This window comes from Heteronotia binoei, chromosome 2 (assembly GCF_032191835.1).
Source record: "Heteronotia binoei isolate CCM8104 ecotype False Entrance Well chromosome 2, APGP_CSIRO_Hbin_v1, whole genome shotgun sequence".
In the NCBI taxonomy this organism is placed as follows: domain Eukaryota; kingdom Metazoa; phylum Chordata; class Lepidosauria; order Squamata; family Gekkonidae; genus Heteronotia; species Heteronotia binoei.
This window is the reverse complement of record NC_083224.1, coordinates 9708548-9724388: the sequence shown is the minus strand read 5'-3', so window position 1 is coordinate 9724388 and position 15841 is coordinate 9708548. Positions and strand designations below refer to the sequence as shown.

General features: G+C 51.1%; 1 protein-coding gene across 1 annotated transcript in view; it reads right to left on the bottom strand.

Annotated features, from left to right (window-relative positions):
• Nucleotides 1-2344: 2344 nt before the first annotated feature.
• FKBP1A (FKBP prolyl isomerase 1A) overlaps nucleotides 2345-15841 on the bottom strand; it is a 52656-nt gene continuing 39159 nt past the window's right edge. The window contains exons 3-5 of the mRNA XM_060233193.1: nucleotides 7148-7260; nucleotides 4534-4698; nucleotides 2345-3510 (exon numbers count right to left, since the gene is read on the bottom strand). Coding sequence (XP_060089176.1) covers nucleotides 4570-4698; nucleotides 7148-7260 — 242 coding nt within the window. The 3' untranslated portion in view covers nucleotides 2345-3510; nucleotides 4534-4569. The remainder of the gene's footprint in view (nucleotides 3511-4533; nucleotides 4699-7147; nucleotides 7261-15841) is intronic.

Sequence of the window (15841 nt, the reverse complement as noted above, 5' to 3'; positions counted from 1 at the left end):
CTATTGATTCAGCTGTAAGCTACGAACCATGAGTCTGTGTTAGAAGAAGTCATTGAAAGCGGGTTCCAGTTTGACAGCGTGATAACTGAAGACGACCAGTATTGATATGTCTCGAAAGCTAGAGGCGACGTCTTACGAAGGCAGTAAAGATTTCCCGGTCCTTCCTACTTAAAAGAATTTCAGAACTTTTCGGAGACTGTATTATGAACTTTATATATTGAAGGAAGGAAGGAATTGTTGAAGGGTACTGATTCCTCTACTGGAAACTGGAAGCAATTGATTTGTAGTGATCTGTAATGAATAGTAATTGCAATTTTTTTGGAGGGAAGATATGATGGCATTGTATACACTGGTTTAAATTATATAAGGATTGCTTATGTCCTTATGAGGGCCTCGGCCTCTCTACCCTGTTGTTGGCCCTCCAGAGGAACTGGTGGGCCACTGTGTGAGACAGGAGGCTGGACTAGATGGACCCTCACTGGTCTGATCCAGAAGGGCTCTTCTGACGTTCTTATGAAGGCCTCAGCCTCTGTGCCCTGTTGTTGGCCCTCCAGAGGAGCCGGCTGGCCACTGTGTGAGACATGAGGCTGGACTGGATGGACCCTCACTGGTCTGATCCAGAAGGGCTCTTCTGACGTTCTTATGAAGGCCTCCACCTCTGTGCCCTGTTGTTGGCCCTCCAGAGGAACTGGTTGGCCACTGTGTGAGACAGGAGGCTGGACTAGAGGGACCCACACTGGTCTGATCCAGAAGGGCTCTTCTGATGTTCTTATGAAGGCTTCAGCCTCTCTGCCCTTTTATTGGCCCTCCAAAGGAACTAGTTGGCCAGTGTGTGAGACAGGAGGCTGGACTAGATAGACCCTCACTGGTCTGATCCAGCAGGGCTCTTCTGATGTTCTTATGAAGGCTTCAGCCTCTGCCCTGTTGTTGGCCCTCCAAAGGACCTGGTGGGCCACTGTGTGACAGGAGGCTGGACTAGATGGGCCCTCACTGGTCTGATCCAGCAGGGCTCTTCTGATGTTCTTATGAAGGCCTTGGCCTCTCTGCCCTGTTGTTGGCCCTCCAGAGGAATTGGTTGGCCACTGTGTAAGTCAAGATGCTGAATCAGATGACCTTCACTGTTCTGATCCAGCAGGGCTCTTCTGACGTTCTCTTCCACTGAGTCACAAGTTGAATAAGAGCTTGTCTTTATTTCATCAAACAGAAGTTGAGATTTCCCACCCCCCCACCCCACCCCTGGTTCAATCCCCGGCATCTTCAGTTAAAAGAGGACTAGGCAATAGGTGATGCAAAAGACCTGAGACTGGGGAGAGCAGCTGCCAGCCTGAGCAGACAATACTGACCCTGATGAATGCACTACAAGCTTCAGGTTCACTACAAGCCAACTTGATGTGTTCACTCAGACATGGTCAAAGGGTTTATTCAAGGGGACTGTGGCTCAGCGGAAGAGACTCTGCATGCAATGTAGAAGGTCCCAGGTTCAATACCCAGCATCTCCAATTGAAAGGCGGTGGGCTCTCCTTCCTTGGAGGTTTTTCAACAGAGGCTAGATGGCCATCTGACAGCAATGAGGATCCTGTGAATTTACGGGGAGGGGTTTGTGAGTTTCCTGCAATGTGCAGGGGGTTGGACTAGATGATCCTGGAGGTCCCTTCCAACTCTGTGATTCTATGATTCCCATAGGGTATAATGGGGAATTGATCCCATAGGGTATAATGGAGAATTGAACCTCCTTCCTTGGAGGTTTTTAAACACAGGTTAGATGATGGCCTTCTGACAGCAATGAGGATCCTGTGAATTTAGGGGGAGGTACTTTGGCCCCCAAATGAGAAGGGAGCACTCACTGGAGAAGATCCTGATGCTGGGAAAGAGAGAAGGCAAAAGAAGAAGGGGACGGCAAAAGAGGAGATGGCTGGACAGCGTTACTGATGCAACAAACACGAATTTGAGCAGACTTCGGAGGATGGTGGAAGACAGGAGGGCCTGGCGTGACTTTGTCCAGGGGGTCGCAAGGAGTCAGGCTCGACTGTGCGACTGAACGACAAAAATTTGGTGAGTTTCCTGCATTGTGCAGGGGGTTGGACTGGATGACCTTGGAGGTCCCTTCCCACTCTATGATTCTAAGGATCAGGTGATGTGGAAGACCACTGCCCGAGACCCTGGAAAACTGTTGCCGGTCTGAGCGGACAATACTGACCTTGACGTACCGAAGGTCCAATTCAGTAGACGGCAGCTCCGCATGTGTTATCGCTCATCGCCGTGTTACGATTCTCAACGGAACAGGCCCCCCCTCACGCCCCACCCGCTGGTGCAACAGCACCAAAGATGACAAGACACCCAGGGATTGAGAAAAGCCAGCATAAGCGTTTTTATTGCAATAATAAAACTCTATGTGTCGACGTGGTGACAGTGCAGAGTGCGTCAGCGGCGATTCTCTTACCAAAAAATCACTACACCGGGGGGGGGGGAGGGGGAAGAGAGCGGTTGGTTCTGACAACCAGGAAGGGGAGTTGGGGAGGGGGGTGTTTCGGTGCATTGCCTCGAGGGGCGTCTGCAAAGCTGCGATGACCAGCATCAGGGTTTTCGTAAAGAACACTCTAGTATTTCTGCGCTGATGAGGGTGGGGGTGGGAAAGGGTGGGTTTCTCCCCTCGCCCCCAAGAGGAGCGGGGGGGAAAAAAGAAAAAAAGGACAGCACCTTCCGAAGTTCTGGAATCTCGCTAGCGGTGGGATTCAGAAAGCTAGAGATTAAAAACGTCCCGAAAATCCAGTAGAAAAGATACCAAAAGATTGGCAACGGGGTGGAGAGATCCGTAATCGAGGGGTAGGCAAGAACGACCCCAGCGTAAAAAGGTTACTGCGGAGGTTAACCTTCCCCAAAATGAAAGGGGCGAAGGCAACGGGATCGGGGAGGACTGTTCCGTGCGAGCCCCAAATTTCAGGCAGAGAACCGTTATCAAATCCTATGATTATGTGGCTTCCCCCCCCCCCCCTTCGATCGCTTCTCGAACTGCTCTGCGCGGCTTTGCAGCGGCGGATCGGTTTCATCGTACGACAGATAACTTCCCCCCCAGAAAAACACAACGGCGAGAAAAAAAAGAGAGAGCGCTTTTGCGGTGTCGGCGCAATTAATTCCTATGCAACGTGAACCGATTGGTATGCTTAAAACTAGTAAATGCTCAATTGTACACAATTCAAGTCTACACCAAAAAAACCCAACCCCCGCCCCTTCCCCCCCCCCAACAAATAAGATTAAAGAATCTGACCGATAAAATAAGACAGCTGAGGTTTTACAGCGATGCGGCTTAACAATGTCAAAAAAAAGGAGAAGTCGGAGGAGAACGAGAAAGGAGGAGTCGGGAGCCAAGAGCCGGTGACCCCAACACATTCAAATCGGGGCGGAGGGTTACACCAAGAGTGTAGTGGATAAGCCGGGGAAAGCTCCATACAAATTCGTGTGCATTCTTCTCGAAGCAAAAAAAAGGTTTCCGGGCTTTGCCCTGTGCCAAACCTGTCGGGACAAAGGAGAGTTTGCGTTGGAATCTGCCCTGGAGAGGAGGGCGGTGAGTAACAAGGCCCCGAAAGCAGGAGAGGAAGCCGCGTGGATGGAGGCGGCTAACCCATTAATCACCAAGGCAACCTCGCTCTGCTGCCACGGAGCCCAGCCCTGGCAAGAAGCTCTCAATCTCCTGTCATCCACACCCCCACCCCAAAACGAGGAAAGAGTGCCAGGCTGACGCATGTGCCCAGGGCACTCTTCCAAGACACACCCGAAGCCAGGCGGAGGACTTGTAGTACGACAGCTACCCCCAGGCTGATGCCAAAGATGCCTCCTTCTTCAGGATTTATACCCCACCCAGTATCTCCTTCTTCAGGATTTATAGTCCGCCCTCCACTCCGAATCTCAGGCGTCTCAGAGCAACTCACAATCTCCTTTCCCTTCCTCCCCCACAACAGACACCCTGTGAGTGGGTGGGGCTGAGAGGGCTCTCACAGCAGCTGCCCTTTCAAAGACAACCTCTGTTAGAGTTATGGCTGACCCAAGGCCATTCCAGGAGATGCAAGTGGACGAGTGGGGAATCAAACCCGGTTCTCCCAGATAAGAGAGCTATGGCTGACCCAAGGCCATTCCAGCAGGTGCAAGTGGAGGAGTGAGGGAATCAAGCCCGGTTCTCCCAGATAAGAGAGCTCTGGCTGACCAAAGGCCATTCCAGCAGCTGCAAGTGGAGGAGTGGGGAATCAAACCCGGTTCTCCCAGATAAGAGACCTCTGGCTGACCCAAGGCCATTCCAGCAGCTGCAAGTGGAGGAGTGAGGAATCAAACCCGGTTCTCCCAGATAAGAGAGCTATGGCTGACCCAAGTCCAATCCAGCAGCTGCAAGTGGAGGAGTGGGGGAATCAAACCCGGTTCTCCCAGATAAGAGTCCGCACACTTAACCACCACACCAAACTGGTACGCTGCTCTGATCCAAACCGGCTCTCCTAAAGGGCAGCCCCGCCTCAGTGAGCACCAGACCGATCCCCTGCCACTTACCCCAGAGCAGGGAGACGGGAGAAGCCGCGCCTCTCGTCATTCCATTCTTATAAGCTCCACGTCAAAAACTAGAACGGCATTAGGAGGGATGATTCCTGGGTGCCCGGTAGCGCCGTAGGCGTAGTCTGGCGAGATAATCATCTTGGCGCGCTGCCCGACGCTCATCTGTGGGAGGAACAGAGCAGGCGATTGAGAGACGCCAAGTCCTGCTCAGCCCCATCTGCACTACGGAAGAGAGGCGCAGTTTATTACCGGCATGAGCCCAGTGGCTCCCTCCAGCCACTGAGTTCCCAGGGCGCCCCTCCGGTCACCACCCACCACGTTTTGGACATATGGACATGAGAAGCTGCCTTATACTGAATCAGACCCTCGGTCCATCAAAGTCAGTATTGTCTACTCAGACTGGCAGCTGCTCTCCAGGGTCTCAAGCTGAGGTTTTTCATGCCTATTTGCCTGGAACCTTTTTTGGAGATGCCAGGGATTGAACCTGGGACCTTCTGCTTACCAAGCAGATGCTCTACCACTGAGCCACCATACCTCCCCTGCTCTCCAGGGTCTCAGACTGAGGTTTTTCACACCTATTTGCCTGGACCCTTTTTTGGAGATGCCGGGGATTGAACCTGGGACCTTCTGCTTCCCAAGCAGATGCTCTGCCACTGAGCCACCCTCCCTCCCCTGCTCTCCAGGGTCTCAGGCTGAGGTTTTTCATGCTTATTTGCCTGGACCCTTTTTTGGAGATGCCGGGGATTGAACCTGGGACCTTCTGCTTCCCAAGCAGATGCTCTGCCACTGAGCCACCCTCCCTCCCCTGCTCTCCAGAATCTCAAGCTGAGGTTTTTCACGCCTATTTGCCTGGACCCTTTTAGTTGGAGATACCGGGGATTAAACCTGGGACCTTCTGCTTACCAAGCAGATGCTCTACCACTGAGGCACTGTCCCTCCCCTGCTCTCCAGGGTCTCAAGCTGATGTTTTTCACACCTATTTGCCTGGACCCCTTTTTAGTTGGAGATGCTGGGGATTGAATCTGGGACCTTCTGCTTACCAAGCAGATGCTCTACCACTGAGCCACCCTCCCTCCCCTGCTCTCCAGGGTCTCAGGCTGAGGTTTTTCACACCTATTTGCCTGGACCCCTTCTAAGTTGGAGATGCCGGGGACTGAACCTGGGACCTTCTGCTTACCAAGCAGATGCTCTACCACTGAGCCACCGTCCCTCCCCTGCTCTCCAGAGTCTCAAGCTGAGGTTTTTCACGCCTATTTGCCTGGACCCTTTTTAGTTGGAGATGCCGGGGATTGAACCTGGGACCTTCTGCTTACCAAGCAGATGCTCTACCACTGAGCCACCATCCCTCCCCTGCTCTCCAGGGTCTCAGGCTGAGGTTTTTCACACCTATTTGCCTGGAACCTTTTTTGGAGATGCCAGCGATTGAACCTGGGACCTTGTGCTTACCAAGCAGATGCTCTACCACTGAGCCACCGTCCCTCCCCTGCTCTCCAGAGTCTCAAGCTGAGGTTTTTCATGCCTATTTGCCTGGACTCTTTTGGGTTGGAGATGCCGGGGATGGAACCTGGGACCACTGAGCCACCGTCCCTCCCCAAGTTTTGCCACTTCTTGTTGTTGGAAACGGGGCCAGCACTGCAAGGCTTGGAGACCAGGGAGAGACAGATTTCCCAAACTGAACAGGAAACTGAAGGGCACACGAAGACAGTTGAAGAGGGTAGCAGCGTTGGCCTGCGGGGGCAAAACTGGATTAGAATCCAGGATTGTTTTAAGTTTCCGAGAGTTAAAGTTCCCCCTTTGCCAGATCTGAGACAGGAGGCTGGGCTAGATGGACCCTCACTGGTCTGACCCAGCAGGGCTCTTCTGATGTTCTTATGAAGGCCTCAGACTCTCTGCCCTGTTGTTGGCCCTCCAGAAGGACTGGCTGGCCCCTGTGTGAGACAGGAGGCTGGACTAGATGGACCCTCACTGGTCTGACCCAGCAGGGCTCTTCTGATGTTCTTAGGAAGGCCTCAGCCTCTGTGCCCTGTTGTTGGCCCTCCAGAGGAACTGGTTGGCCCCTATGTGAGACAGGAGGCTGGACTAGAGGGACCCTCACTGGTCTGACCCAGCAGGGCTCTTCTGATGCTCTTATCAAGGCCTTTGCCTCTCTGCCCTGTTGTTGGCCCTCCAGAGGAACTGGCTGGCCACTGTGTGAGACAGGAGGCTGCACTAGATGGACCCTCCCTGGTCTGACCCAGCAGGGCTCTTCTGATGTTCTTAGGAAGGCCTCAGCCACTCTGCCCTGTTGTTGGCCCTCCAGAGGAACTGGTTGGCCACTGTGTGAGACAGGAGGCTGGACTAGATGGACCCTCACGGGTCTGATCCAGCAGGGCTCTTCTGATGTACTTACCATGCTAAATTTTCCACACTGGACCTCCATGTTCAAAGGCAGTCAGCCTCCAAACTCCAGTGCCAGAAAGCAACACTGAAGAAAGCCTCGATCTCTATGGCGTGTTGCTGTCCCTCCGGGGCGATGGGCTGGTCACTGTGTAAGACAGGGCGGTGGACTAGAGGGGCCCTCACTGGTCTGATCCAACTGGGCTCTTCTTGTGCTCTTAGGATGCCGACTTACCTGGGCGACCCCTTCCTCCCAGCCGCGGATGACCTCCTGCTTGCCCATCACGAACTTGAATGGCTTGTTCCTGTCGCGAGAGGAGTCAAACTTCTTCCCGTCCTCCAGCATACCTGGAGGGAAGAGAAGAGAAGGAAGCTCCACGTCACAGTGCTGCCACTGCAGCCGGTGCAGAATGCGGCAGCTCGCCTGCTGACTGCATCAACTGTACGGGTGAGCGCACGTCCGGTGCTCCGTGATTTGCACTGGCTGCCTATAGAGTCCCGGATCCGTTTCAAGGTGTTCGTTTGACTTTTAAGGCCTTGCGCAGCCTGGGACCAATATACCTACGGGACCGTCTCCTCCCATATACGCCCCGGCGGTTGCTTCGTTCGGCCTCCCAAGATCTTCTGATAGTCTCCGGCCCAAGAGATGCCCGTCTTGCCTCTACCAGGGTCAGGTCCTTTTCGGTCCTGGCCCCGACCTGGTGGAATCAGCTCCCTATGGAGATCCGGGCCCTACCTGGCTTGCTGGCCTTTTGTAGGGCCTGAAAAACGGAGCTGTTCTGCCAGGTCTTTGGATGAGGCAGCGGGCATCTAGTTATCGATCGTTCGGCCTCCCCACTACTGCTCTGCTGCTCTACTGCACTGTGATGCTGTATTGCGATACTGTTTTGTGCTGTACACCACCTTGCTGTCATGTCCCGGAGAGCACTGCGATCCAGCTCACAAAACCTTCTGGAAGTACCTGGGCCAAAGGAGGTCAAACTAAAAATAACCAGAGAACAGGCCTTCTCTATAAAAGCACCCCAATGGTGGAACCAGCTGCCGGAAGAGGTGCGGGCCCTACGGGACATTAGCCAATCCTGTAGGGCGTGCAAAACCGCCCTCTTCCGGCTAGCCTTCCAAGATGGAACCTGAAATGAACACCATGCCATCACTTACATCAACAATCGAGATAGCAATAAGATGAGATTATTTTAGATTGATTTTAGACTTTTATATTATGTAAATTTAATGGTAATTTTAAATGGTACTGAATGTATAATTGTTTTATTGTTTAACATGGCTTTTGCCACACTCTGTAAGCCGCCCTGAGCCTGCCTCGGTGGGGAGGGTGGTGTATAAATAATTTATTATTATTATTATTATTATTATTATTATTATTATTATTATTATTATTATTATTATGTCATCTTGCTGAATCATCTTGCTGCACCCTGATGAATGTTGTAACTGGTTTTATAATGATTTTATTGTGATTTTATTTCTATTTGGTGTACTCCGCTCTGAGCCCCCAATGGGGGAATGGGCAGAAAATAAACTAATAATAATAATAATAATAATAACAACATCCCATGCATTATCTTGTAAACCTCTATCATGTCACCCCGCAGTCGACGTTTCTCCAAGCTAAAGAGCCCCAAGCGTTTCAACCTTCCTTCATAGGAAAAGTGTTCCAAACCTGTAATCATTCTTGTTGCCCTTTTCTGGACTTTCTCCAATGCTATAATATCCTTTTTGAGGTGCGGCGACCAGAACTGCACACAGTACTCCAAATGAGACCGCACCATCGATTTATACAGGGGCATTATGATACTGGCTGATTTGTTTTCAATTCCCTTCTTAATAATTCCCAGCATGGCGTTGGCCTTTTTTATTGCAAACACACACTGTCTTGACATTTTCAGTGAGTTATCTACCACAACCCCAAGATCTTTCTCTTGGTCAGTCTCTGCCAGTTCACACCCCATCAACTTGTATATGTAGCTGGGATTCTTGGCCCCAATGTGCATTACTTTGCACTTGGCCACACTGAACTGCATCTGCCACGTTGACGCCCACTCACCCAGCCTCAACCGATCCCTTTGGAGTTCCTCACAATCCTCTCTGGTTCTCACTACCCTGAACAATTTAGTGTCATCCGCAAACTTAGCCACTTCACTGCTCACTCCCAACTGTAAATCATTTATGAACAAGTTAAAGAGCATGGGACCCAGTACCGAGCCCTGCGGCACCCCACTGCTTACCGTCCTCCACTGCGAAGACTGCCCATTTATACTCACTCTCTGCTTCCTATTACTCAGCCAGTTTTTGATCCACAAGAGGACCTGTCCTTTTACTCCATGACTCTCAAGCTTTCTAAGGAGCCTTGATGAGGAACTTTATCAAAAGCTTTCTGGAAGTCAAGGTAAACATCTATCGGGTCTTTGTCCACATGTTTGTTCACCCCCTCAAAGAAATGTAACAGGTTAGTGAGGCAAGATCTTCCCTTACAGAATCCATGCTGAGTCTTCCTCAATAACCCGTGTTCATCAATGTGCCCATTCATTCTGTCCTTGATAATGCTTTCTACCAACTTTCCCGGTATTGAAGTCAGACTGACTGGCCTGTAATTTCCCGGATCTCCTCTGGAACCCTTTTTAAAGATGGGGGTGACATTTGCTACCTTCCAGTCCTCAGGAACGGAGGCAGATTTCAATGAAAGATTACAGATTTTTGTCAGAAGATCCACAAGTTCAACTTTGAGTTCTTTCAGAACTCTCAGATGTATGCCATCCGGACCCGGATTTGCCTATCAGTTGTAGGACCTCCTCTTTTGTCACCTCAATCTGACTCAGGTCTTTCAACACCCCTTCCAAAATTAGTTCTTATGTGACACAGAGTGCTGGACTGGATGGGCCATTGGCCTGATCCAACATGGCTTCTCTTCCTACCTAATGCAGAACTTTACATTTATCCCTCTTAAAATTCAATTTATTGGCTTTAGCACAGTTTTCCAGCCTGTCAAGGTCATCCTGTTTCTGTCTTCTACTGTATTTGAAACCCCCTCCCAATTTAGTATCATCTGCAAATTTAATAAGCGTTCCCTCTATTCCTTCATGCAAATCATTGATAAAGATGTTGAACAAAAGAGGTCCCAGGACAGATCCTTGAGGCACTCCACTTGTCGCTCCTCTCCAAGAGGATGAGGAACCATTCACAAGCACTCTTTGGGTGCAAACTGTCAACCAGTTACAGATCCACCTGACGGTAACACGATCCAAACCACATTTTACCAACTTGTCAAAAAGGATAGTATGTGGAACCTTATCAAAACCCTTAACCGGATTGTGCCACATTCCTGCACACCCCATCTCTGCACACTGCATCAGTTTGGTGTAGTGGTTAAGTGTGCGGACTCTTATCTGGAGAACTGGGGTTGATTCCCCACTACTCCACTTGCGGCTGCTGGAATGGCCTTGGGTCAGCCAGAACTCTGGCAGAGGTTGTCCTTGAAAGGGCAGCGCTGTGAGAGCCCTCTCCAACCCCACCCACCTCACAGGGTGTCTGTTGTGGGGGAGGAAGGTGAAGGAGATTGTGAGCTGCTCTGAGACTCTTGGAGTGGAGGGCGGGATATAAATCCAATATCTTCATCTACCTCACAGGGTATCTGTTGTGTGGGAAGAAGGGAAAGGAGATTGTGAGCTGCTCTGAGACTCTTCGGAGTGGAGGGCGGGATATAAATCCAGTATCTTCATCTACCTCACAGGGTGTCTGTTGTGGGGGAGGAAGGGAAAGGAGATTGTGAACCGCTCTGAGACTCTTCGGAGTGGAGGGCGGGATATAAATCCAGTATCTTCATCTACCTCACAGGGTGTCTGTTGTGGGGGAGGAAGGTGAAGGAGATTGTGAGCCGCTCTGAGACTCTTGGAGTGGAGGGCGGGATATAAATCCAATCTCTTCATCTACCTCACAGGGTATCTGTTGTGGGGGAGGAAGGGAAAGGAGATTGTGAGCCGCTCTGAGACTCTTCGGAGTTGAGGGCGGGATATAAATCCAATATCTTCATCTACCTCACAGGGTGTCTGTTGTGGGGGAGAAGATATAGGAGATTGTGAGCCGCTCTGAGACTCTTCGGAGTGGAGGGCGGGATATAAATCCAATATCTTCATCTACCTCACAGGGTGTCTGTTGTGGGGGAGGAAGGTAAAGGAGATTGTGAGCCGCTCTGAGACTCTTCGGAGTGGAGGGCGGGATATAAATCCAATATCTTCATCTACCTCACAGGGTGTCTGTTGTGGGGGGGGGGGAGGTAAAGGAGATTGTGAGCCGCTCTGAGACTCTTTGGAATGGAGGGCGGGATATAAATCCAATATCTTCATCTACCTCACAGGGTGCCTGTTGTGGGGGAGGAAGGGAAAGGAGATTGTGAGCCGCTCTGAGACTCTTCGGAGTGGAGGGCGGGATATAAATCCAATATCTTCATCTACCTCACAGGGTGTCTGTTGTGGGGGAGGCAGTTAAAGGAGGGCGGGATATAAATCCAATATCTTCTTCTTCTTAAGCTGGACAGGCCTCCTGTCGCTTGCAGATTTTGTTTCTGATGAACAAGCGTGCCGCAAACCCCACAATCTTCCCTTGCAGAAGCACACCTGAAAATCTCCAAAAGAAGGAAACGGGTCCCAAAAACATTTCACCTCCCTAAGGAAAACCCCAATAACTTTCTCCCCAGCCCTTTGCATTTCCTCTGGCCCAGGTTGTGCTCTTGGAAGTACTACATATATAATCACAGCACGCTGGGAAACTTCAGTTAAAAAGATAAAGGACTCCAAGCCAACAGGCCAGCTATTAAAACCGCAACGCCATGTGCCTCAGGTATACAGGAAATGGTTATGTTCACCAAACCGGAAAGATAGGGTAACTTGCTCAAAGCCACATGCAGAGACGAGGGTGGGGAGAACCTTAGTGACGGTTTGTTGTCAAAGGGAATGGCAATTATTTTTCTTTAAAGGGACCTGAATTCTTGACATGTGATCCTACAGGAATCTCTGGAAGGTCTTAACCTGGCACAAAAAGACATTAAGGGGGCAAAGGATAATTAGAAGAAGATGATATTGGATTTATATCCCGCCTTCCACTCCGAAGAGTCTCAGAGCGGCACACAATCTCCTTTGCCTTCCTGCTCCACAACAGACACCCTGTGAGGTAGATGAAGATATTGGATATATATCCCACCCTCCACTCTGAAGCGCCTCAGAGTGGCTCACAATCTCCTTTACCTTCCTTCCCCACAACAGACACCCTGTGAGGTAGATGAAGATATTGGATTTATATCCCACCCTCCACTCTGAAGAGCCTCAGAGCGGCTCACAATCTCCTTTACCTTCCTTCCCCGCAACAGACACCCTGTGAGGTAGAGGAAGATATTGGATTTATATCGTACCAAAATGGAACAGAGAGTTCCATTTATACCCTAACAGCCACTGATGGACCTCTGCTCCAGATGTTTATCCAATCCCCTCTTGAAGCTGTCTAGGCTTGTAGCCGCCGCCACCTGTGGCAGTAAATTCCACATGTTAATCACCCTTTGGGTGAAGGACTTCCTTTTATTCACAGAGAAGACCACCTGCACTGCTAAGAAGTACCACTGTGATGAGAACATAAGAGAAGCCATGTTGGATCAGGCCAATGGCCCATCCAATCCAACACTCTGTGTCACACAGTGGTCAAATACACACACACACACACACTGTGGCTAATAGCCACTGATGAACCTCTGCTCCATATTTTTATCCAATCCCCTCTTGAAGCTGGCTATGCTTGTAGCCACCGCCACCTCCTGTGGCAGTGAATTCCACATGTTAAGCACCCTTTGGGTGAAGAAGGACTTCCTTCTATCTGTTCTAACCTGACTACTCAGCAATTTCATCGAATGCCCACGAGTTCTTGTATTGTGAGAAAGGGAGAAAAGTACTTCTTTCTCTACCCCATGCATAAACTTGTAAACCTCTATCATGTCACCCCGCAGTCGACGTTTCTCCGAGCTAAAGAGCCCCAAGCTTTTTAACCTTTCTTCATAGGGAAAGTGTTCCAGCCCTTTAATCATTCTAGTTGCCCTTTCCTGCACTTTTCCCAATGCTATAATATCCTTTTTGAGGTGCAGTGACCAGAATTGCACACAGTATTCCGAATGAGAAGGGGTCGGTGGCCAGAGCTGGGGTATGTGTGTGTGTGTGTGTGGGGGGGAGATGCAGAAGGATAAATGTCACCTGTTTTTTTAATGACCCAGCCTCGGGTCGCATTATCACAGCACCCAGGGGGCCGCACAAAGAGGAAGCGAGAGGGAAGGAGGGGGTGTAATGTGCGGATGTGACTCCACGCCGACGCCGCTAATGGAGGAGGCGAACAAAGGAAGGAAAAGCAAACAAAAGCGCGGCGTGCCGGGGGAGCGGCGCGTACCGAAAGCCCGCAGCAAGCACGGCAGATGCGCTAACAGCTGGATGGCTTTTCATTTTCCCCTTGGAAAAAAAAGAAAACGCAGCTAGGCAGCAAATCAACCCCCACCCCCCCCCCCCCGCCAATCTTTGAAAAGCCCTTTAGAAACAGCTGCTCCTTCCCAGAGGTACAGGCCAGACAGCCACGGGAACGGGGATGTGGCTCAAACTGGCCTCCTCGGGACCCTCCCGCTGGATGCGCGCCCTCTGCCCACGGGTCTGAAACTCCTCCCCAGCATCCAGTACCTGCAAAAGCATGGAATGGCCCACGCTCACCCCGAGTCTACCTAAAAGGAAACCCTGGGGAGATGGGATAGCGCTCACCAGGCGGATTTGCAACACCGAGATCCGCTACTTCGTATGGAGTGATTAAAAGGTGGGATTCACTGCCAGAGGAATTTAAAAAAAAAAAAATTCAGGAGGGATTAGATAAGATGAATGGAGGATAGGCCTGTCAGTGGCTACTGCCCTGGTGACTGAGGGCAACCTGTATGTCCGGAGGCACTAATCCTCTGGATCCCAGAGCCAGGGGGGAACATCAGGTGAAGGCTTCAGTCTCCATGCCCTATTGTGGGCCCTCCCGAGGAACTGGTTGGCCACTGTGTGAGACAGGAGGCTGGACTAGATGGACCCTCACTGGTCTGATCCAGCAGGGCTCTTCTGATGTTCTTATGAAGGCCTCAGTCTCTCTGCCCTGTTGTTGGCCCTCCCGAGGAACTGGTTGGCCACTGTGTGAGACAGCAGGCTGGACTAGATGGACCCTCTCTGGTCTGATCCAGCAGGGCTCTTCTGAGGTACTCAGGAAGGCTTCAGCCTCTTATTGGCCCTCCAGAGGAACTGGTTGGCCACTGTGTGAGACAGGAGGCTGGACTAGATGGACCCTCACTGGTCTGATCCAGCAGGGCTCTTCTGATGTTCTTATGAAGGCCTCAGTCTCTCTCTTCTTCATGCCCTCAGTCGCTGAGTCCTGTCTGTCACAGATGTTGCAGTCTGAAGCTGGACAAGATGGACCCTCTCCTGGTCTGATCCAGCAGGGCTCTTCTGAGGTAACTCAGGAAGGCTTCAGCTCTTATTGGCCCTCCAGAGGAACTGGTATTGCCACTGTGTGAGACAGGAGGCTGGACTAGATGGGCCATTGGTCTGATTCAGCAGGACTCTTCCGTTGTTCTTATGAAGGCCTCAGCCTCTCTACCCTGTTGTTGGCCCTCCCGAGGAACTGGTTGAGGCCACTGTGAGAGACAGGAGGCTGGACTAGATGGACCCTCACTGGTCTGATCCAGCAGGGCTCTTCTGATGTTCTTATGAAGGCCTCAGTCTCTCTGCCCTGTTGTTGGCCCTCCCGAGGAACTGGTTGAGGCCACTGTGAGAGACAGGAGGCTGGACTAGATGGACCCTCCCTGGTCTGATTCAGCAGGACTCTTCCATTGTTCTTATGAAGGCCTCAGCCTCTCTGCCCTGTTGTTGGCCCTCCAGAGGAACTGGCTGGCCACTGTGTGAGACAGGAGGCTGGACTGGATGGACCCTCACTGGTCTGATCCAGCAGGGCTCTTCTGATGTTCTTATGAAGGCCTCAGCCTCTCTGCCCTGTTGCTGGCTGTCCAGAGGAACTTGGAGTTTTTTAAACAGAGGCTAGATGGCCATCTGACAGCAATGAAGATCCTGCGAATTTAGGGGGAGGGGTTTGTGAGTTTCCTGCATTGTACAGGGAGTTGGACTAGCTGACCCTGGAGGTTTGATTCAGCAGGGCTCTTCCGTTGTTCTTATGAAGGCCTTGGCCTCTGTGCCCTGTTTTTGGCCCTCTACAGGAACTGGTTGGCCACTGTGTGGGACAGGAGGCTGGACTGAATGGACCCTCCCTGGTCTGATCCAGCAGGGCTCTTCCGTTGTTCTTATGAAGGCCTTGGCCTCTGTGCCCTGTTTTTGGCCCTCTACAGGAACTGGTTGGCCACTGTGTGAGACAGGAGGCTGGACTAGGTGGACCCTCCCTGGTCTGATCCATCAGGGTTCTTCTTACGTTCTTATGAGGGCCTCACCCTCTATTCCCTGTTGTACAACAGATGTTGACTGCTCCACCTCTGAGGCTTCCTGTATCCCCAGATGTGCATTCACATCCAGAGTGGCTGTGCTTGACCGCTAGGAAACTGAAAGGGATAATCGTCTTTGCCTAGTTCCAAGCGGGCAGCCATGTTAGTCTGAAGCCGTAGAACAAAGCAGGACTCAAGCGCACCTCTAAGACCACATAGGTTTTATTCAGAATGTAAGATTTTGTGTGCTCCGAGCACACTTCATCAAACGAGGAATCGGGTACAGTGAGCCTTCTTTTTGACCCAGGTTTATATAATAGAGCAACTGACAGACATTCTCACATTTGGCTGTTTTATTGCTTTCTCCTGCTCTTGCTACCCAGATCAAAGGTTTGCTCCGTTTGTTAATTTTACTATTCCGTCACTGGGTCTTAA